This window comes from Macrobrachium rosenbergii, chromosome 2 (assembly GCF_040412425.1).
Source record: "Macrobrachium rosenbergii isolate ZJJX-2024 chromosome 2, ASM4041242v1, whole genome shotgun sequence".
NCBI lineage: Eukaryota > Metazoa > Arthropoda > Malacostraca > Decapoda > Palaemonidae > Macrobrachium > Macrobrachium rosenbergii.
In genome coordinates, this window is record NC_089742.1 from 90,622,750 (window position 1) to 90,647,286 (window position 24,537).

Genomic DNA, 24,537 nt, shown 5'->3' on the forward strand with positions numbered 1-24,537 from the left:
TTTTTCAAAAATTCACCATAAATCGAAATATTGTGCTAGAGACTTCCAATTTGTTGCAAAATGAAGGTACATGATTGAATATTACTAGAATATAAGATTTTTAGCTTACATTTGCGTTTTTCGACCATTTCAGTCGAGTCAAAGTTGACCGAAGGTTGAAATTTTTTGTAGTCGACGATGGTACGTCCACTCGGCAATAGGCAATTTTTAAGGGTTAAGTGCCCAATAGGCTTTTAAGGGTTAAGTGTAAGGTCGGCCATTGGCAACATCTCTACCCACTGATTTGGACTGTCTACTACTATATATTTCAAAATATTTGTTACTTCTCTATTATGCCATTCAACTAAACATTGGCTGAAGGCCGGTATGATGCGATCGTGAAATGTTCTACGTTTAACATTTTTGTTAGGTCTTTTATTACTTCGTTAATAAATTCAGCTCCATTGTCACTGATTAATGCACGCGGACAGCCGAACTTCACTATGAATGAACATAAAGCTTTGGCAACTGATATCGCAGATTTATCCACCATCGCATACGTGTGCGTATACCGTGTGAACACTTCCACCATCACACACACATACCTGAATTGCCCGTCCCCTGGGGGGAAGGGTCCCACAACATCAATGTGTACTCTGGCAAATTTGACCGGCTCCACTGGCCACATTCGAGCCTTAGAATAGTATGTCTATGGTTTTTCATGGTATTACAGATATGGCACTGGGAGATGAATTTTACAATGTATTTTTTCATCCCTTCCCAAAAAAAAGGATTCTCGTGCCCTCTTGAGGGACCTTTCTATACCTGTATGTCCTGCATAAGGACTTACATGTATCATGTGGATGGGTTTTTCTACCAAAGAGGGAGGAAGGATGACGCAAGACTGGATATCGCCCGGTCTTTTCTCATATTCGCAAAATAAGATATATCCTTCAAGGAAGAATATATCTTTAGGCACTGTTAGGAAATCGGGAAACTCGTTACTCGCACCCCTTACGTAAGTCTTAACCTGTTCAATCCAGGGTTTGGACTTCTGACCCCTCATCACCTCTTCTACACTCCAACCACACAAATCAATCACATACTCTCTCACTCCCAGGGCATCCGCTTCCTGATCCCCCTGGAAGATCAGCTCTCTCGTTCTCACAGCTGTTTTGATTCGCACCCCTTCTGCCTCTTCCTAACTCTTGAGATACCGAGTTATTCCCGTCTTCCACGTCAGGTGCCTGTGAGGCATGCAACATTTTCTTCCGTCGTTGTTCCTCTCTCTTTGCTGCTCAGGTTGTAACTCCCATTATGGCACTCCTGGAGAGAGCATCAGCTACTTTATTTGTTTTCCCTGCTATATGTTCAATTCCTACAATACCAAACTCTAACAGCCACTCAATCCAACAGGCCTGGAGAGAGTGGTTAAATCCCCTTTCTTGAATAAATCTCTCAATGGGCGAAGATCTATGTTTATTTTGACTTTATGCCCCAGCAGAAAGTAGCAATGTCTCTCCAGCATCCATAAAATCACCAATGCTTCTCTATCGAAGGTACTGTAATTCTTCTCTGCCCCTTTTAATGCTCGTGATGCAAAACAAATCGGTTTTTCATTTCCTGTATCGTCAACTTGAGAAATCACCCCCCCAATAGCTATAGTGAGTGAAATATTTAATTCTTGAAAAGCTATTTCTTCTTCCTGTCCCCAATGAAAATCTGACTGTTTCCTCAACGAATCTAGTGGTTTCGCTATTTAACCAAATTCTTTGATGAACTTACAATAGTAGCCTGCAAGCCCGAGGAAACTGGGTACTTCTTTTGCATTCTTCGGTAGAGGAAATTCTTTAATTGCTGTTACTTTATCTGCACAAGGCTCAAGGCCTTCATATGTTACGATGTGCCCCAAAAATTCAACTTCTTGCTGAAAGAATCTACATTTGGTTAGATTAATTTTCATACCATGTCGCTTTAAAGCTTTTAAGACTTCAACAATGTTCTTCTTATGTTCTTCTACTGTAGCCCCTATTATGATTATGTCACCTAAGTATACAGACATGCTATGTCCTAATAGCGAAGCTAATATGGACATCATAACATGTGAAAAATGGGCAGGAGCGTTCTTTACTCCAAAAGGAAGGTAATTATATTCGAACAATTGATCATTAGCTATAAAGGCTGTCTTTTCTTTGCTACTCTCATCTATAGGCATTTGATGATAACCTGACTTTAAATCCAAGGTGGTGAAGAATTTACTATTTCTGACCTTAATCAACAATCTTCGATAGAGGGCAATGGAAATGCATTGTCTTTCGTGATACTATTCAACTTTCTATAATCAACACAGCCTAAGAGAACCATCCTTCTTTTTAACCATCACAATTGACGAGGCCCAGGGAGATTCACTTGCTCTAATTGTTCCTTGTTCCCTTAATTTATTAATTTCGTTCTCTACTTCCCCCTGAAAACAAACTGGAATTCTATACGGCTTAGATCTTATGGGTGGTTGAACCCCAGTCTCTATAACAAAAGGAAAATTATTTATTCTGCCTGGGGTCTCGTCACCAATCGTGATTACATTTTGATAACTTTCTACAATTTTCTTGACAATATTTTGAGGGGTAGACCCATCAGCTGTTCTCAGGAGTTTATACAGACATTCTCAACCATGACCCTGACGCCTGCTACTCAAGGTCAAGAGTGTGCGAGTAGCACCTGTTATTTCGCCAAGGTTCAAGGTCGCATATCAACCCACTGTCTAATATGACACGCTGATCACTAACATTAATAAATGGCACATTAACCTCGCCGTGTATTACCTCACTCAGACCCAGAAAGATAAAATCTTCCCATTTCTGATGGGGTCTGATCGAAACTAAGGTGCCTTCAGGTAAGTTTCATGCAGGAGTCACGGTGAGGATCCGGGGTGGTGCCACATCTCCCGCCTCTGGGGCGGCGGGTACTTCCCCTCCACCACCCTTCGGTCTTGGGGAGACTCGTGGACACCTCGGTCTCTTCCCCTCTATGGGGATTCATTGTCCTCTTAAATATACTTCGATCCCCTTCCTGTTTGAGCCAGCTATTATTATGTTGTTCCTAGCCACAAAATCAATTCCTAAAATATATGAAATTCCTTCTACTTGTAATGCTGGTACGACATAGAAGGTATGTATCACTACTCGCCCATCGATGGTTACCTGCTGCTTCACAGTCCTCTGGGTTACCATCTGGTGGCTACCTGTAGTGCTTAGGACTAAGCAACCTTTCATAGGCTGCACCGACCGTGTCACAAGGTGTTCTAACAAAGACACACTTGCGCCAGTGTCAACCAACGCCCTTAGCTGTCACTCTCCCACCCATATTTCCATGATGGGCACCGCGACTTCCTTCGCGCATTGGGGGGGGGGAGGCTCTTGCATTACCTCTCCTCCCTGCACCCTCAACGTTTGGGTAGGAGCAGCAACAGTTGGTGTAGGGCTGTCCACTACTTCTCAAGGGGTTGGTTGACTCCCCTCACTCCCCAACAAGGCGTCCCTTAATCCATTAGGGGCACGGTCGTTTTTTGGACCTGCTGAGTGTGGGTGTAGTCGGGGGTTCTCCTGACACCTCCATGCTGCCTTCCCCTTCCTCTCCTTAGTGTAGGGGGAGCGTTGTTTTGCTGGCCATAGCCATTTTTTGAATAAGCATTCACGAGATGATCAGTTGCATTGCAACGAAAACAGCATCGCGGCTGAGTCAGAGAAGGGCACTGGGCCCTCATGTGGCCCTCCCTTCCAAACCGCCAGCAACAGCCGACCGTCCTTTTCTCTGCTGGTTTCTCCTTGCCTCTTCGAGGTCCCTGGGTGCGGGACCCTGCCCCCCTGGATGGTGGGTGAGGCTGGCTGAGGACTCACTTGGTCAGGTTGTTCAACTGTTGCAACAAACGGTTGGGAGGTGGTCTGCCCCATCCCCCTTGCTTGCTGGCGTTGTTCGTGCTCTAACAGAAGTTGAACCTTTGGCAACAAGGCTTGTAAGGGCCTCTCATCGCCAATAATGAATCCCACTATGGAGGTGGGAAGAATTCGCCTCAGCATGCGTTGGCAGAAGTCTTCTTTTCCCTCTACAGTCTCTTTCAGGGGTGAGGGACTCAGAGTTTTCACCAACGCGATTACAGAATGCTGAAATCGATTCTCCCACCCCAAGCATGAGGTAGTAGGCTTCCATTAGCCCCATCTTCTCCTCGGTGCAGGGCAAACTGTTGGGTGAGGTGTTTTTTAAATGTACCCTAGTCTGAGGAATAACTGGCGTCCCAACTCCTGATTTGCCGTGCTGCATTCCTGGTCACTTTTCACTTTGTTTGTACAATTTTTTCTCTATCTGTCCAGCCTACGGTGGCATTTTCAATACACTTTATGAAGGTCTTGATCGAAAGGAAACCTTCACCAGTGCGTGAGTTGTCAAACTCAGGCACTGATCCATCTAGCACCAGCAGTTCTTTAATTTTTTTGACTGATCGCGCTTGTGGGTGGGTTGACGGGCTTTTTATTTTGTACTTCATTTGTTAATTTGTGCAACTCTTTTAACACGAGTTGGATATCCGTTGAGTGCTCTTTCGCACTGTCTGCCTCTCTGGCACAGTTATTGTTAACACTGTCACTGCTGGCACTGGCACTCCTGCCATCGTGCACAGATTTTCTTTGAGTTTTTATTGTTTATTTCACCTTCACAATTACGCTGTTAATTATTATATGTACTGGCAATACCCCGCGACTGACACCAAAAATATGACCTGATTTTCGGTCATCTATATGTTCTACCAGTACAAATAAAATGCTTAAGGTACAATTAACACATGTATTTTCCTTATTAGTTAAACGGGGTCCTGTTGCTAATATTATAATACTTAATTATGCAATTACACTCAGAAGTTACTCGGAGGTGACACGAGCTATCACTGTCTTTCAGACAAGCTTGTTAGCCCATCAATTGCTAAACCCCTACTGATCTTTACTTTTCAAACTGAACTTGCTTAGGTCATAGACCTCAGCTGATTGGCCTCTTATAATCGAAAAGAACCAATAAGGGTCTTCGATGTATGGCACTCATTTGAATTGCCCACACCAAACACCAACGATTGTATGGCGTACGACGACTCAGCAGTATCTATCTGTATGTTACACTCTGATCAAAGGACGTACAAACAACTTGCAGATTTTCTGTTATGTCTCACACATGAATTTCTATATAATCAGTTCATATATATATATATATATATATATATATATATATATATATATATATATATATATATATATATATATATATATATATATATATATATATGATATTATATATATATAATTTCATGATGTTGCCTTGTAATACGTATATCCTCCTATAATTTTGACATATTTACTTTTTTTCATGTGTTATGTGTAATGATGATGATCGTTAAAGTGTCATATTTAGTTTGGCATCAGATCTCAAAAGAACTAATGATTAAATAACTTGATAGCGTAATTTAGAATTAATAATACAATTTTAATAGTAACGTAGTTTAGAAGAATATCTTTATTGATAAAAGCGTAGCATGTGAAGATGTGTGTGTTCGGCAAAGACTTGTTTCATTTCAGTTGTCATCAGTTGAGATAAGAGAGAGCGCTTTGTTTTGGGTTAGTGATGACAGGTTTGGGATAACAAATGCCAATTCGTCCCATACGGGCTCAAGACGAGTGATTTCATGTTGTTACATGCGTTGGTCAAGTCACGTACGCCACTCTGAGAGAAAAAATACGTGTCCTGATCAATTACGTCATGTTTTGTAAGATTGCATTCAAAACGTTTTGCTGGGATGACGTAATTTTCCTTCTAGAAGCTTCTCCATTGTATCTCGCACCCAAATTGCTTTAATGACGTCACTTCCCTGCTTCTAAAACTTTTGTATCTCGTACCCAAAATGCTTTAATGACATCATGTAATTGTTTTACATGTTACTGGAATGCTAAAATTTGTTTCATTCTGATTTCCGAGACCAGTCGATTTGGTTCCCTCACTCTCTCTCGTTCTTAGAAAGAGATTACTTTTAACATAGTGTTTTGTGGTCACGTATTGGCATTAACTTTTGAGATCTGAATTTAGCAAAGTTATTTAGTTGGTAACGGTGCCTGGTAAAAAGTGTTTTGTGGTAACGCAGCTGCAGCAAGTGATTTACAGAGGTTTTCACAAGTTTGTGTAAGGTAACGTGAATTTTACTTATCAATACCATGGTATGATAAGTTAGGAAATTTTGAACAAGTGAAATCATTATTGATAAATCCTATGTGTATTTTTGTGTGTTTTTCTATTTACAATCTCTTTATATTTTCCCATTTTTTATGTTTGTGATGTAACATTTATTTACATAGCATATTAAATATTTCTTGGTATAATTTAACATTGCATACTTGATTTCATTTATTAAGATTTTCTTTTTAAATCTTGAATAATTCTTGATAGTTTAAATTTTGCTTGATTAATTTAAATTCCTGATAAAGTTTTTGTGAATTAGTTTTGTTTCATAATTTAATTCAAGAATTAATTGAGTGTTGTGTTATTTTCAAGTAATAAGAAGTTTTTCAGATTGTGAATTCTAATTATAAACTTTGAATTTGAAAATAAATTTTTGTATTTAACATTTTTAGAAAAACAGTGTTTCATTTATTGATCATCATTGAATAGGATTGATTGTGTGTGCATAAGGCAAAGTGATAAATATGTTTTGTTCTTTAGTTTTGCTAAAGTGAGTTAAGACCAGGGAAACAGAGTTTTTTGATGGAGTGATGCCCTTGTACTCTAGAATATTTCTAGTTTAATTTTTGATACCTCACACATATTCTGATAGACTTAAGTTTGATTTTTCAAGTAATAAATAAGTTTTTCTTAAGGGATCACTGTTACCTTTAGAGTACTCAGTCGTAATGATTAATGTTATGAGAGTTCAAGTATCCGGCTGAAGTGAGGTATATATTTTGAATCTTGAGATAAGTTGTGTAGTAACCAGGTACTTGATATATATATCGTGACTATATATATATATATATATATATATATATATATATATATATATATATATATATATTATATATATATATATACATATATATATACATATACAGTAGAATATTGGTTATATATATATATATATCGTTCAGAAGAAGTGTATAGATTATATATTTTGTCAAATTATATATATAGTTAATTTCTCCCATAAGAAATAACTGAAAATGGATTAATCCATTCCTGACCACCAGTCATTACCCCAACCTATATATTTTTATACATAAAATTTACACAAATTACAATTAAATATAGGTTCAGAGTTGAATAACTATATACCGTATCAAACACGTTTTACATTTTTAAATGCATACTGTATCAAAAAGTTGGCCTATGACCAATGCGGTTCCGACTTTGACGTTCGAGGTTACTGACGCTTTTCAAATATATTCGAAATTATTTATGCATGTTCGGGAGCCATAGGCAAAATGGGAATAATCATAATTTAGGTTTTTTTGATGTAAAACCTATAACAATGGTTTACTGCCAGAGAGCATAAAAGTACTGATTTTAACAGGAACGGAACAGAAAACTGTTGTTAATATATGATAATATTGAAAAACAAGAACCATATTATCACGCTAATTGCGTTCCAGAAGAATAATCGAGATTCGATTTTGTCAAATTCTGAGTTAATTTCTTATAAGAAATAACTGAAAATGGATTAATCCATTCCTGACCACCAGTCATTGTCTGCCTTTTATCATAAAATTACAATTAAAAATTTCAGAGTTGAATAACTTACGTCGTATCAGAAGCACGTTTTACATTTTAAATGCATACTGTATCAAAAAACAAACCAATGCGCCGCCCTGGTGGAGCCATAGGCAGGCTAAGTACTATAGGCATAAACACATGAAAACTGTTGTTAATAATGATTCATTGAATGTTTATGAAATTAATTACAGTACGAATTTACTGTATGTCTGTTATCATAAAATTAAGATATAAACGGAGTTTGTTTATATCTGCCATGGTACTAATTACATAAACATTCAGAATGTTTATGTAATTAGTACCGCGATTCATAGTTTGTTTATATCTGCCACAGGCTATGAGTTCAACGTAATTTCGGAAATTTTTCTTAATTTTATGATAACAGACATACAGTAATTCGGTTTATAAATACTGTATTATTAATTTCATGTGATAATATGGCTTGTTTTTCAACAGCAGCAGCAGCAGCATGTGTGGGCTTTAAATGCTTTTAAATAAGCATGGGAAGAACGCCACAAACAACGCCAACTAGCGGCAGCCGCCTGAAACTCTTTTTTCTACAAACATCATATGATTCATCAGGTCGGATTCCCGTTTGTTGTTTGAACTCCGACACAAAATTTACTCAACATTTCGTGTTGAAATCCGATTATTTCGAGTTCTAGTACAGTCGAGGACCAGGGTTCTACTGTATATATTACTGCATATTTCGATGGGGTGCTGGAGTTTATTTACTGTGAATTATAGGACTTTGCAATAAAACAAGAGAAAAGAAGAGCAAATAATAAGCGGTAGGTTGCCAACCTGAGAATTCTGCTTCTTAACACTTACCTTATTTACAAGAAAAGTGGTAAATCAAAGGTGACAGATCTCACTAAAAAGAAAATGTACAATAAATCACTGAATTGGACATTACTACATTAAGCAATTCCAAGGTGTACATTAATGGACCATGTATAAGAGGTCTTTAGAATTTGAGTAGCAATATAATTATATCAGCCAGGTAGGGCAGACTTCTCCTGGCACCATGTATAAGAGGTCTTTAGAATTCAAGTAGCAATATAATTATATCAGCCAGGTAGGGCAGACTTCTCCTGGCAAATCAGGAACACAGGAGAAACGTCTACTTGGCAAATGACACTGACATCACTCCTAGAAGTGAAATACATCCAAATGAGACTAATAATAACATACTGTAATATCTCTCTTAGGACTAGTTAATACACAAGTAAAATGGATTGGATTACTTTAATCACTTCTAATAAGGGAATGGCGATACTCTGTGTGCTTCTCGCAAGGGACACACACACTGGCACTGATAAATGCACTGTTGCAAAGTCAAAGGGAAAAAGGATTGAATTAAATTATGAATTGTGAGAGAGACATATCGAGTCAGAGATAAAGGTTACACTGGCTTAGAACTAACCCTTGAATCCCAGGACATACTAAAGTTAAGTATACCTTAGTTTTACCAGACCACTGAGCTGATTAACAGCTCTCCTAGGGCTGGCCCGAAGGATTAGACTTATTTTACGTGGCTAAGAACCAATTGGTTACTTAGCAACGGGACCTACAGCTTATTGTAATTTGCTTCTTTGTGAGGCTTGGATAGCAAATTCTCCAGGTGAGGTAGACATGAACTACCTTGTGGCAACGTCTAGCTCAAAGGTCAAAGTTCTCCAAGTGTGGGGAAATGAGTGCCTGTCTGGCACGAGGCTCAGTACTCAAACAGGCAAAGCCTTCAGGTGACTGGAACAGACTGAGTGACGATCTCTGTCTTCTTGCCCTTTTTATGGCAGAAAATGTACCGCAGGGATGGCTTGCGGCAGTGACCCAACCGCATACCTGCAGATTGATGAGAGATCTTTCACCAGTAATTTGAAAATACAAATGGGGTGAGTTAGGGTTGGGTAGGCTAGGAAGGAACAGTGATTATCTTTTCCAGGTGTTTTCTCTGGTGACTCGTTAAGTCCAACCCTTGGAAGGGGACAGCAAAGCACTCCCTAAAAATCTCCTGCCACTCCATATACTGTGGGTCTCCCTATCCCCTTAGTCAAGTGGAAAGTTTCCTGAATTATTAAGAACTAAGCAATACAGCAGCGTAAATTCATAAAAATATATATACATATATGACTATAGCTTTTACATGCATATTCATTGATATAAATGGTATTTGTGACCATCTTTATCACTTACATATCATTGGAAGAACTCTAACGGACTGCTCTATGAGAAAAACCCTATGCAGGCATAGAGTCAATTTAATCTCTGCCAACCTACACTGTTCTTTGGTTATTTCCACACAGTACGCTGCACTGGAAGGCAAAACAAAATTGAACCCATAACCTAAGGCATGAATCATATTTCTTTAAGAAAAACAAATTTTTTTGAGGGTAGTGACACAATCATGATTGGCAATGGTGGTCCAAGTGCCCTTGTTTACCAACAATTTAATTTCTTTATTATGTTTCTGTTTTAGATCGTCATAAATTCTTTTTCTCCTTTCTTCATATCAACAACTTTCTATTGTATCTTTTTATTCAAATGGTTTTAAGGATTCAAAATGTCCTCATTTTCGTAAGTTCAAATAATAATTTTTTTTTTTTACAAATCCTTGATAACCTGTTCATTCTAACAGTCATAAGAAAATAACGGTGTCCTTTGCTGTATGAACATGTTTGAGGGAGTCTGCGTAACCTTTAACACCATATTCCATGATTGGAAAAGGAGCACACATGAACCTGAAGAAAAGTGTGGTGTTCACTCATGAATGAAATTAATGAGGCATTTGAAGTACATCATGTTCTCGGACTAAATACTCGAAAAAATTTATGAATCCTAATCAATGTTACAAAATCAGAAGAGAAAACTCATGTTCTTGACTTAAATATTTAAATATTTTATTGATCAGTTATATAAAGGTTAACAAGACTCCACCCTCTTAAACTCCTCAATTAGGAACAAATGGTCTTCAGGCTGTCATTCCACATAAATTACCATTATCATCTAAACTCGTGTAATAATAAAATTAACCCATACTGGACGGGCAAGATCATATGAGGAACTACAACAGGTTTTCAGCGAACGCCGGGCTAACTCTTATGAGTATGTATCAATATTGCGAGCCATATGGTATGGATGAATTTAGTGGGGCCATAAATGACTTATGGCAACTGTAGTAGCTCAGCAAGGGACTCAAGGTAAATTAGTGTGCCTTGAGATTTCATGGGGGAATGTACTACCTCTCTGTAGCTCCAGGACGTCTTTTTATTTATTTGCTCAAAAATATTCCGAGGGATTAATGTTGGTTTTAGTTCTTATCTTTTATGATATTAATTCAGCTATAGCTGTAATTTTGCAAAGTAAAGTGCAAAGAATACTTACCCATAAATCTTTGAAAAGAACCAAAACGTCCAGCAAGAGGAAGTATAAAGTCAATTTTCTTAGGTTTCCTTTCAGATGTAAACTCTGCTTGTGGTACCTGAAAAAAAAAAAAAAATTGTTAAAAGCTGAGTAAGTCAAACAGCTCTCTCTCTCTCTCTCTCTCTCTCTGTAATATATATATATATATATATATATATATATATATATATATATATATATATATATATATATATATATATATATATATATATATATATATATATATATATATATATATACAAGTATGTACAGTCACTCAATAATGTTTTTGCAACATGTTCCAGAAGTTTTCGTTCACCTAACAGTAATTTGTTCTTTTGATATTTACAAGGAAATGTAATTTTTTTATTCGATTTTGGTTATTAATCATACGGTTAACAATATAAAAAGAATGGTGAGTGAAAAATTCATATTAAATAAAATGACGAAACATTTTGAAAAATTTCACTTCAGATGATTGGGCAAAAGAGTCAAAGAAGAAACTATATTTCGAATCCAGATGAAAGCTCATTGACTAATAAAATAATATTGAATAACCATCAATGAAATTATATATAAATAAAGAAAGAAAGAATTCAACCATTATCGTTGTCACAAACAAAAAAAGAAAAAATCTCATAACGTCGTATGTTATCGTGTGACTCCACATTCGGGCAGGAAAGTTAAACTAAACCAAGAAGTCACTAGCACCCGATATGATGGGCAACAGACTAAGCGGCACCACAATCATTAGCTTGCATAAGACTAATGTTTCTATAAATAGATATTGCTCGGCAGCTTAAGCGTAAATAAAACAACCATGTATAGAGGATACAACAACAGAGAGAACGAGGGAACATGATAAATTCATTGTAAAAACTGGAGGACAACCTCACTGTTGCACTTGTGTTGATCATCATCGGATGATCACTGAAGGAGCTCCGCCTAACTCCCCCCTGACAACCGATGTTGCCATAAAGAGAGAACATTACGCTCTCCCTTCAAGTTGCTGCTCAAACCATCAGTAACAGGCTACAAGAGACCAAAATATTATTTCATCATACTCCTGCCAAGAAACACTTCATATCAGCAAAACACAAAGAATAGAGGCTAGTAGGGTTTGCGTTATAATATAATCCAGCCGCCGATGATTTCTGTACGAGTCATCTTTTGCGATGAGGAGGAGACATTCTCCACTGATGAGCATGGTAGCCTTCTTCACTGCTGGCATCTAGCATTAACTAAATTAATGTTGAACTTCTAGCTAATTTTAATTCTTTAGAAACTTAGATAATAAGAAATACAACAATAGGTGTTATATATTCAGTTAACTTCATAAGAGGCATCAAAGTGATAGGCCTAAGTAGCAATGAAAGAAACGAGGAATTACCCATGATAACGGCGGCATTATATATATATATATATATATATATATATATATATATATATATATATATATATATATATATATATATATATATATATATATATATATATATATATATATATATATATACTGTATGTATGTATGTATGTGTGCGATTATATTCTATGTATTACAAAAATAGACGTGAAATCTGTTAGTCTAGTTCAGTATATTTTACATTAAGTTTCACTAGTTCACAATATACATAGGATTAGTCATTCAAAAATTTAATCAATAATAATGTGAAGGAAATCTTTACAAAAAAGTCGTATTTGTTGATGTCAATAAGACTAATAGTTCAACTTGTAACAGTCGAGGCCTATGTCTACAAAGTTCACACATATGAAGGAGATAAAACAACGATAGTGATGGCAGTTGGAGATGAAAATATTAAAACATAAGAACAGCGATGACCTTTGAAGTATTATAGTAACATCCTTTAATTAAGTAAAATATGACAACAGTAAGCAGTATCAGAAAAAGCCTTGTTTAAGGAAACTGCAGGTAATTTCTCGGACCCACCACTAGTGTTTCAGTCGTTTCATAAACACAACTGAGTTGCCAAATAGCGCCAGATGTTGTTATTATCAGCTGTTGTCCGAAAAGTTTTGAAGCATGTTGCAAAACTTTTTTGAGTGATTGTACACTCGGCAAGAAAAGTGAAGATACAGTTTTCTTTAGATTTCGTTCATCGAATTTTGATTTTTTTCTTACAGAAAACACATAATATCGCTAAATTTACTCTAGAATATGAAAATACAATGCAAATTATATCATATATGCTAAATCTGCAAAACAAAAACTTTCAGATACTTAAAACCACCATGCATGTCCGAAGTAATCAGAATTTCTCAGATGACTTCGTTCATAGAGATCTAAAAGACAGTGTGTGGATATCTCGGTGTAGTACTGTTTATCAGAACGGCAATATTTACTTGTTTTCCGTTATGAACAAGCTTATTACTGCATCATCATACTAGGTAATGATAATTTCTTTAATTTTTACAGATTCATATTTGTATTTCACGGTGTTAAAGGTCAGCTGGAATTAATGGCATTAAATGTTGTGAGAGCTAGGGCAGGTTGACCCAATCTATTTAAATCCAAGAGCGTTTCTCTATGATGTGGAGTACCGCGATAAAGTAACTCGGGAAAACACAAGTAACTGGATGTTTCTTAATGTTGCCATAGTCTCTCTCTCTCTCTCTCTCTTGCTAAAACATACTATACAATATAGTATTGCTCAATCTCTAAAGGAAAAAAAAATAATGAAATGAGTAGCTCTACATGTAGGCCTAGGCTTACACAACAGCAACTCTCTCTCTCTCTCTCTCTCTCTCTCTCCATTGCTAAAACATACTATACAAATATAGTATCGCTCAATCTCTAAAAGAAAAAAAATAATGAAATAAGTAGTCTACATATAGGCCTAGGCTTACACAACAGCAAGTCGCTCTCTCTCTCTCTCTCTCTCTCTCTCTCTCCACAACATTGCATTTGTTCCTTTACTGTTGACCAAGTTTTTCGTTGGACATAGCTCAAATTTAACTCTTGATTTCATTATGGAAGATCACGTTTCCGATTATGCAAGCATTCTGTTCATTGTGGTGTCATAAATTCATATGTGCAAGGTTACTTCGTAGGTTATGTGGAAAAATGTTTCTTTTGCTCAGAACTGTCGCTGCAAATTACAACTTGAACGAATACTGTAAAGCTTACTACTGCATTTAAGTATCAATGATTTCAGAACCGTGGAATATGATTGAAAGTTATAGGTCAAGCAAAAAACAAACACAATAAGACTGAAGCTCCTCCCCTTTCTAAAGTTGCCAGATGTCTCATTAATTAGCAATATATGTCCTAAAGATTTAAAAAACTGTATCCTCACTTTTCTTGCAGTGTGTACATACATATATATATATATATATATATATATATATATATATATATATATATATATATATATATATATATATATATATATATATATATATATATATATATATATATATGTATGTATGTATGTATGTATAAGTAACTACAAACACATCCATAAATATATAGTATACATACATACATACATATATATATATATATATATATATATATATATATATATATATATATATATATATATATATATATATAAATATATATACATATATTACACAATCTTACTGTAACATTATATATACATGTATATATATGCATGTATGTATGTTTAAATGTATGTGCAAATATATATATATATATATATATATATATATATATATATATATATATATATATATATATAATATATATATATTGTATATATATATATATATATATATATATATATATATATATATATATATATATATATATATATATATATATATATATATATATATACATACATACATATATATATATATATATATATATATATATATATATATATATATATATATATATATATATATATATATATATATATATATATATATATATATATATGCATGTATGTATGTTTCAGCGATGGTGGACCATGGAAATGTACTAATTTCAGCATAATTCTTTATTTCCAACGTTTCAAAATAACTTTATTACATCATCAGGGATGATTTCAGATTTTAGATGTGTGTGATGTGAAGAGAAAATGAAGAATATGTCTTATTATGTTGCACCCGTTCTTGACTCAGTCTGGCAGTAGTGCCCAGAGACGGTGATCTGCAAACAGAGAGCTTTGAGGTGCCGTTGACAGTTGCCAATTGTATAGTGAATATGAGAAGTTTGCAGTTTCGACAATATGTACCGTATTATTATGTCATTACATTTTCTGTAAATAAATGCATAGAATTCCCATTATGACTGTCGAACTTATTGACTCCAATATCATATATGTCCGTATGTCTGGACATATCTGATGAGAAAAAATTAATCAGATGGATGCATATGGATGTGTTGGCTTCAATTTAGTCTAGGTGAGAAATTTGCATACTGTAGGCTACATGATAAATAACATGCCTACATAATTATCAAATGTAACATGTATATAAAGGAATAAATATTCTGGTGTAAGAGTAGCTCAAACAAATTCTGAAAGAGACAGAATTTTATATTCATTACATTGCCAATAGATTTTATCATAAGAAATAAAAAGATGTACTTTCATTCCTTGAATGAACATATAAAAACCATAAGCTTTTGATGTTATTAAGCAGAGAAGCAAGCCACCATAATAATGAACTCATAATTATGTAGGCCTGTTATTTATCATGAAGCCTACAGTATGCAAATTTCTCACCTTGACTAAATTGAAGCCAACATATCCAGGTGCATCCATCTGATTATTAATTTTTTCTTATCAGATATGTCCGGACATACAGACATATATGATATTGGAGAGAAAAAATTTGACATTTGTAAAGGGAATTCTATGCCTTTACTTACAGAAAATGTAATCACATAATAATACAGTAAATACTGCTGAAACTGCAAACTTCTCATATCACTAATTGGCAACTGTTAACGGTTGAAGTTAAGTATATCTTAGTTTAACCAGACTGTTGAACTGATTAACAGCTTTTCTAGGGATGGCCCGTGGGATTAGGCTTATTTTACGTGGTTAAGAGCCAAATGGTTACCTAGTAACGAGACCTACGGGTTATTGTGGAATCCGAACCACATTATGACGAAAATTGAATTTCTATCACCAGAAATAAATTCCTCTAATTCCTCATTGGCCGGCCGGAGACTCAAACGCTGGGCCAACAGCGTGCTAGCTGAGAGCTCTACCCACCCTTCCAATGAAGAACAGTTAACGGCTGAGAGGACCACAAAATAAGACACATTCTTCATTTTCTCTTCACATATCACATGCATCTAAAATCTGAAAGCACCAGCGTATTCAAGGTGAATTTATTGTATGAAAACAAGTTTTATGTTATCTTGATCGCATGAATGATGCAAAATCTGATGATAAGTAAAAACAGGTATAAAGAATTAAATACTTCTCTCTTCACTTGCACTCGTAATTCCTTTGTGTTTTATCTTATTGATTTTAGGAAATCTTGATTTAGTTATAGAATTAAAACCGAATCCTTTGGTATGACCAAAACTTTCCTATCCTGTGCAAAACGTGAGATAAATGAGGATATATAAACATATTGCTAGTTTTCTGAGATACAGACCTAAAAACAAGAGAGTGAGCGAGCCGCCTACCTCCCGGTACCAGCCAATCAGAGGCCGCCAAACAAACGTCTTGTAGGCCCAAGAACCTACCTTAAGTGAACCAGCTATAGTACTAAACATGGCAAAACAGTGTAGATGAATCACTGTTTTGCTGTGTTTAGTACTAGCTCCTCGGGGATCAAATATCCGTAAGCGAATTAATGATTTCATGAATTCCTGAAAATTTCAGGGACAAAATCCTGAAATAGTTACAGTTTTTATATATATATATATATATATATATATATATATATATATATATATATATATATATATATATATATATATATATATATATATATATATACATATATAATATATATATATATATATATATATATATATATATAATATATATATATATATATATATATATATATATATATATATATATATATACAGTATATACATTTTATATACAGTCATACCTAGAAACTACGAGGTTAGGTTCTTGAGCACCTCTTGCAAGGTGAATTTGCGCGTAAGTTTGGCATGGTCTTTAAAAATGCTAATAAATGTTTATTTCCAGAGTTTAAGTACTAAATATGACCCTAATCATGCTCATTTAAAAGCTAACTTTTAAATGAACTAAAGTTAGTGTAATTTTATTTAAAATTTAGCTTATTACCCTTAAAAAGGAATACAGTAAATGGTTGACATAAAAATTGAGTACTGCACAGTTTCATAATAGCACATTTACAGTAGGTGTGCACATATACTAATGTTACCCCTAATTCATGGGATGCCGTTTTCTTTGCCACTTAGAGTAAAAGCCGTTTTCTTTGCGTCACTAGGCAAAACGTCAGTCAACAAAAGTACAATTCCATAAAACATCGAAACATGTACATAATGTTCAGAGAAGGTAGTACAGTACAGGTAAAATTCAATCAATTTAAAATTATATACTGTACAGGTAATGATATACAGAGAATAATAAGTTGTAAACGTATGTTTGAGAGCTAACTACGAATGAGAGAGAGAGAGAGAGAGAGAGAGAGAGAGAGAGAGAGAGAGAGAGAGAGAGAGAGAGAGAGATACTGTAATAAAGTAACTGTACTGCTTTTGTATCGTATTTATGAATGTAAATATATAAATACAAATTTTCCATTCTGATTTTACACCTAAAAACACGAAAACTTAAAAATTATACACACTTTCTACAGGGGTATCATCTTTGAAAAATGCAGGGTATCACATCTTGTAAAAGTACACCAACTGAACGTGCTGTAATTACATGCACATACAGATTGCACCAGCACTTTTCTCTGAGGTGAACAGAGTAATTTTCAAAGAATGACACTTATACAACTCTTAGTTACATCTCTGATATTACATTAAAGAATTCATTTTATCAAATGAGCGCAATTGAACAACCTCATCTCAAGGTCATGTAAAGTCCTTGTGACAAAGACTTTGCAAATGGACATAATACTTGTATGATATTTATGTACAGAAATATAAATATACATTGTCATTGGGTCTGCTATTAGGCAGGAAGTATTCTCTTAATACAAGCCTATTCAGGTGCTATTCTAAGCTCATGATCTTAGACGGTGACCACTTACATTATTTTCATTACATGAACTTAGAGGACCTTACTTATGTTCAGGGTCAGAATTCTCCTAGTTTTCAACGTTTCTATTTAAGTCTTTAATAGCATAAGAATGATGTTTATTTCTCTGTTACTATTTCACACGGGTGACGGGACCCGATCCAGAAAAAGGATTTTGACAAAGGAAAATCTATTTCTGGAGAGGGCCCGATGTCACTGGTGCTTCAACATACCTGTTTTCATTCTCTCCCTCCCTTGATAAACTTCATTCTAGTGAGGTGGGTGCTAACATGGAATGCGGCTAGTGTTGCCTTGTATACAGTCCATGAGAGTAGTGCATGGGCTTGTATCGGCACCTCTCTCGTTGGGACTTTTGACATTGGGAATCTCTATAGGATAAGGTTCCGTGTTTTTGTAGTTCACCCTTTTCCATACACAAAGCAAAAATCTATTTCTGGAGAGGGGGCCCGTGTCACCCGGTGAAATAGTCCATTCAGCACTTATTTCTAGGTAATTCCGTTGCTAGATACCAGAGAAAGCTAAATGAAATGCTGGAGTTACTACCCCCAGAGCGAGCTCCACTAGATGGAGTCGTGTATGGAAAAGGGTGAACTACAAAAACACGGAACCTCATCCTATAGAGATTCCCAATGTCAAAAGTCCCAACGAGAGAGGTGCCGATACAAGCCCATGCACTACTCATGGACTGTATACAAGGCAACACTAGCCGCATTCCATGTTAGCACCCACCTCACTAGAATGAAGTTTATCAAGGGAGGGAGAGAATGAAAAACAGGGGTGGGTCAGGTGACACGGACCCCTCTCCAGAAATAGATTTTTCCTTTGTCAAAATCCTTTTTCTGGATCGGGTCCCGTGTCACCCGGTGAAATAGTAACAGAGAAATAAACATCATTCTTATGCTATTAAAGACTTAAATAGAAACGTTGAAAAACTAGGAGAATTCTACCCTGAACATAAGTAAGGTCCTCTAAGTTCATGTAATGAAAATAATGTAAGTGGTCACCGTCTAAGATCATGAGCTTAGAATAGCACCTGAATAGGCTTGTATTAAGAAAATACTTCCTGCCTAATAGCAGACCCAATGACAGTGCCCCCCCCTTTTTTAAAGGAGAGGACCTGACAAAATTGCAAGGTCCTGTCTAAAAAAGCCTGCAAGGAGAAAACTGGACACAGAAACAGACCTTGTAAAAGGGGAGTACTTTCCAAGGTGACCACCGAAAATGAGGACCTTCAATTGTAGATAGAAAGTTAGGGTGAGGAATTCACAACACTACCCCTGATGAGGGGAAACCAAACTGATTGGTTCCGCCAGACAAACCAAACTGATTGGTTCCGCCAGACAGGGCAGACAGTACAGGAAAACTAACACTAGAAGCTAAGCTGATTAAAAATTTTTGGGACTTCCTTAACAAGGAAAGATAAGAACAAGATGATTGTTGGTTACCGAAGCTAACTCCGATACATTACTCAAAGACCAGGAAACCGAATGTGGACGGAGTACTGTTCTTAGACGAACACAGACCTTAGGGATGAAAGTTAAGGGCCTGTGAGTCTGGTTCCAACAAAACACTTTCCTTGAGGCCAATGCGGCCGCATCAGTACTGTAGCTTTTGAAAACTATGTGAAGAGTGCTAGTTACTTAACTGCAGAACCATACTGCAGTAGAGTAGGATCCCTTAACTGATTTCAGGAAAACAGTAATAACAGGACCAATATCAGTTTCCTCCTAAACTGTAAGATTCACAAAGACCACAAAGCCAGGACATCAGAGTTTGAGGGGCTGACGCAGGCTGAGTTTATACCAGACGGGACAGCTTGATAGTTTGTGGCTGAATTGGGTTGCAAACAGACCTACTTCCAGGCCCAGGAAAAGGTCACAAGACTACCTGAATGACGCTCCGCCTAAGGACTATTCCGACACCAGGGGAGGCCCTGGATAGGGAAAAAGCAGTGACCTTTTGGACCCCTACGAGAAGGGTGGTAGACAGAGGCACCTGCGTCTGTTGGTTATGGAGAAGAATGAACCATAACCTGAACGAAGCAATTCGAGTCCAAAACCACTTGTTTACGCAGCGCACTATTGCTGTTTTGTTCAGAACCAGCCTGAAAAAGGAAACCTCTTGGGGGAAGAAGTTTCCAGGACAGGAAGACTGTCACCGCCCTCCAAAGCGTTGATATGGAACTGCCGGAACGTGACCGACTAAGTACCATGTACTTCATTGGGCCAAAAATATCCACCTCACCCGCCCAGAGAGGTGACGGTGTGGAATACTGAGGCCGGACAGGGGGAAAGCTGGAGAGGAACTGACTTGGTAAGCACTTGACAGTTGTGCAAGGCTGGAGGCCACTATTCAAGCAGGAGGAATCAAGGAGACACGTCCCTGACTCCACCATACCCGGTCATAAACTCCAGCTTTGACTTCAGAAGGAGAACCGTCACTGAAGCAAACTGGAGAAAACCCAGGACCTTTTCTTGGGCACGGGAGAGGTATGCTTGAGATGATGAAATGATAAGATGCCCTTGCTATCTCTTTCCACTTCCACTGGATTCATAACTACGAAGGCTACCCTCCTGAATCAGGTGGGATTCCTTCCTGGTTACTTAGAAGCCCAAAGACTCTAGAAACCGATTATAATGACCGGCGCCCTCAGGCAATTCCCGACGCTGGGTGCCCAAATGAGCCAGGCAACTAGATATGCAGCTAGCATAGCCTCCTAATACCGGAGCTGTTGAACTACGGTATTGTTCAAACTGGCAAAGACTCTGGAGCCGCATTGAGGAGGGCATGAACCTGAAGGGGGTACGCCTGCTCCCGAGTCTGAATCCCAAGAAGGGGTAGGACCTTTCTGCAACCAAGATGTGAAAGGAAGCGTTGGAAAGGTCTATAGAGGTGGTTACGGCTCCACGGCGCAGTAGGATCCGAACCCACAAGACTGTAAGCAACCGAGACTTGCCGCATGAATAAGGAAAACAAACGGGACACGCCCGGAAAAATTTTCCAGTGGAAGGGAACTTCCTTGGCAGACTGAAAAAGCCTGACAGGCCATTCGCAAAGACCCCCAGAACTTTGGCCGGAGGCTGATTGAACCTGATTGGTGGGGGGAACAACAGTCCAGCTCCACCCCGGGCCCTGATAACTATACTCTGGGCCCAGGAACTGAAGTTCCAGTGGCCCCGAAAATGGTACAGCCTCTCACCCATATGAGAAATACTATAGGGAGGAGGCTTGATTGCCTCCCGTGAAGCGAATGCCTTCCCAATTTCTCGGAGAGGAGTAGGATGCATCCCTGCTCCTATGATAACCCCGAGGGTCAGAGCCTCTGGCCAAATGTCTAGTGAAAATTCTTTTCCTTAGGGTTTTCGTATAAAGCAAAGAAAACTCCGGCGGGCACGTGGGGAGGCAGAGACACACAGGGGCGTTACAAGGGGCTGATGTGTTGGCTGAACCCGCACACATCGAGGTGGAGGCTGGGAGTGAGAGCTGACGGCTGTCTAGGGCAGAGACCTGAAGAGCCTGCACCACCGCCTGAGCAGGGGGCTCTTGAACTACATGAACTTCTTGCGGACTTGGGACAGGTCCCGGCAAGATCAGACCGTTTCTGCTCGAGGGTAGACACCCATGAGAACGGAGGCTCTGGGTAACAATAGTAGCCCCAGACGGGCGTAACAACGCCCACCTGGGAAAAGATTAATTCTCCAGGTGAAACTGTTCATAAGATTTTTCAGCTCAAGGCGGAACGGGCAAGCCTGACTTACACCCTGTTTAAGCTTCCGAAAATTGACTCGAAGCTTAGGGAGCTGTACGCTGAATAAATTAGAAGCGTAGTCCGGGGTCAGAAGATTCACTGTGAATGTATCTGTGATATCTGTCTCCCGGAAATGCCTCAGCGATACATTTTCAAAACAAGCCTGTTGATAAGAGGGCTACATTCGGAGCACAAGGGGTAGAAACAGGGCTCTCAAAGAGAGCACGGTAAGACCCCACAGCTGGCGTGAACTTGAATTCTCCGCCTGCCACTCCGTTAGAGTCCTCAGGGAGACGATGTGTCCAGCCCTAGCTGAGGGCTCACTTATGGATCCTGCCAGACAGATGCCATGCTCGTTCTGACAGTCTGGTAAAACCGGATAAGAGGATACCAGACCGGAAGGGAAGAAATGCCCTTCCACCAACCTCCGTGTGCCCACACCCCGACAGGAGGGTGCCTTCATGCTGGGAAGCATAAAGGAAGGCACCAAGATTCCCCAGACTGAGGGGAAAAGAGGTGGAGATGTCCGAACGATAGAATTCAGAACGGAGCAGGACTTAACAGGTGATCCATTGACAATGAGTCTTGAGATTAATCTCTTGGGATTTAAGCTCCTGGGAAAGGGAAGGTATGGACCATGACGTAGATAGTTAGTTTAATAGGCTGACAATGACCCTCATAACGAGCTCCTTATAAGGAGACCCGTAAAAGAGTTTTCAACAAAGGAAGGAGGGGGTAACCGCCTTGCTTTGCTTGGGCCGTGTCCCTTTCAGAAGACGAGGCCAAACTCGTAGATGGCACCGGATTAGAAATCCGAGGCGCCATGAGGGGGCCCGGAGCGGGTCTTCTTGGTTTAAAAAAGGGTGGTCTTTTTTTTTTTTTTTTTTACTGACTTCACCTTAGGGACGGTAGACCAGGAACCGTCGAAAAGGGATGAGAAGGTAACGAATCCCCTAAAGGAAAAGTTTGCCTCACCTAATTCCGAGCTAAGCGGAAAAGGTTTGTCTCAATTATTCCCGCACCTACTTATCGCTCCGGGACGATGTTCACAGGTCCGAGAACAGACAGAAGGCCGCAACGTCTTCAGAAAACTCTCCGTAAACAATTAACTTGAGGCGAAGAGTTACGAGACTTGCGCCGGCCTCAGGAGGGGAAAAATTAGGACCCCAGACACCGGAGGAACAACTATCAATAAGTTATATAAGACGGAGTTTGGCGAAGGAAAAACCGATAGGTGTATATGAAACCTACCAATTTACCCAGAATCTCGCCTGGAAACGGAGTTTGGCGGAGGAAATCGATAGGCGTATATGAAACCTACCGATCCACCGAGAATCTCGCCCGGAGAGAGTCCAAACACCGAAAGATTAACTATTAATAAGCCACAAGAGGCGGAGAACCGATAGGTTTATATGAAACCTACCGAATTAACGAAATCCCGCCGAGACGGAGTTCGAAAGAGCGACTATTAATAAGCCACATGAGGCGGAGCTTGACGGAGGTAAAACCGACAGGTATATATGAAAACAACGGATTCATCAGGTAGCCTGCTCGGGAGAGCATAGCGCATAACTCAATCTGCCGGGTGCCAAACGACTAATAATAAGCCAAAGGAGGCGGCGTTTGGTGGCGATAAAACCGACTGGTGTAAATAAAACCTACGGATTCATCAAGTAGCCTGCTCGGAGAGAGCATAGCGTACTTTACAACCTTCCGAGTCAAGAATAAGTCACATGAGGCGGAGTTTGGCGGAGACCCAAAACCGACAGGTATATATAAAACCTACGGGTTCATCAAGAAGCCTGCTCGAGGAGAGCATAGCGCATGCTTCATAACCTTCCGTGCCAAACTATAAATCCAAAACAGACTGCGCACCGGAATGGGAGCTATAGACTCCGTGACGCTGGTTTGTTGTAGGATAGCGGAGCATTCCTGCACTTGACAAAACCAGCTGAAAACGTATGAGAAAAGGGCATGTTGGAACGGATGCCGAGCAGAGTACCGTAGCAGCCATAGCCTAGTCAGACCAGGAAAACCCGGAGAAAACCGGAGAGAAAACCGGGCTAACAGGACAAAACTCATAGACATAAAAACAGAGTCAACGGAACATTCAATAGCGATCATGTTTGAACAAAATGTGGGAAGGTTATGAACTGTTCGGAAGTGGGCGCACTCCGAGCCAAGAGAGGAAAACCCCGGAGGAGGATATCCTGAACGGAAGTGATAGCGGTGGGGGGAATAAACGCCGACTGCTAAACACTAAAACCGCCGTAGCAGTAAGCAGGAGAGCGCCCAACAAGATAACGAAACACCGAACAGGTAGTAGCAAAAAGGACATGGGGAACGAGAAAGTAAATAAAGCAGAAGACAGTTAGGTGGAAAACGCTAACTGGCCTCGTA

General features: G+C 38.3%; 1 protein-coding gene across 1 annotated transcript in view; it reads right to left on the minus strand.

The window, feature by feature from the left end:
* Chsy (Chondroitin sulfate synthase) overlaps window positions 1–24,537 on the minus strand; it is a 344,497-nt gene that overhangs the window by 37,460 nt on the left and 282,500 nt on the right. The window contains 1 exon segment of the mRNA XM_067122136.1: window positions 11,158–11,254. Within this exon segment, the coding sequence (XP_066978237.1) occupies window positions 11,158–11,254 (97 nt within the window).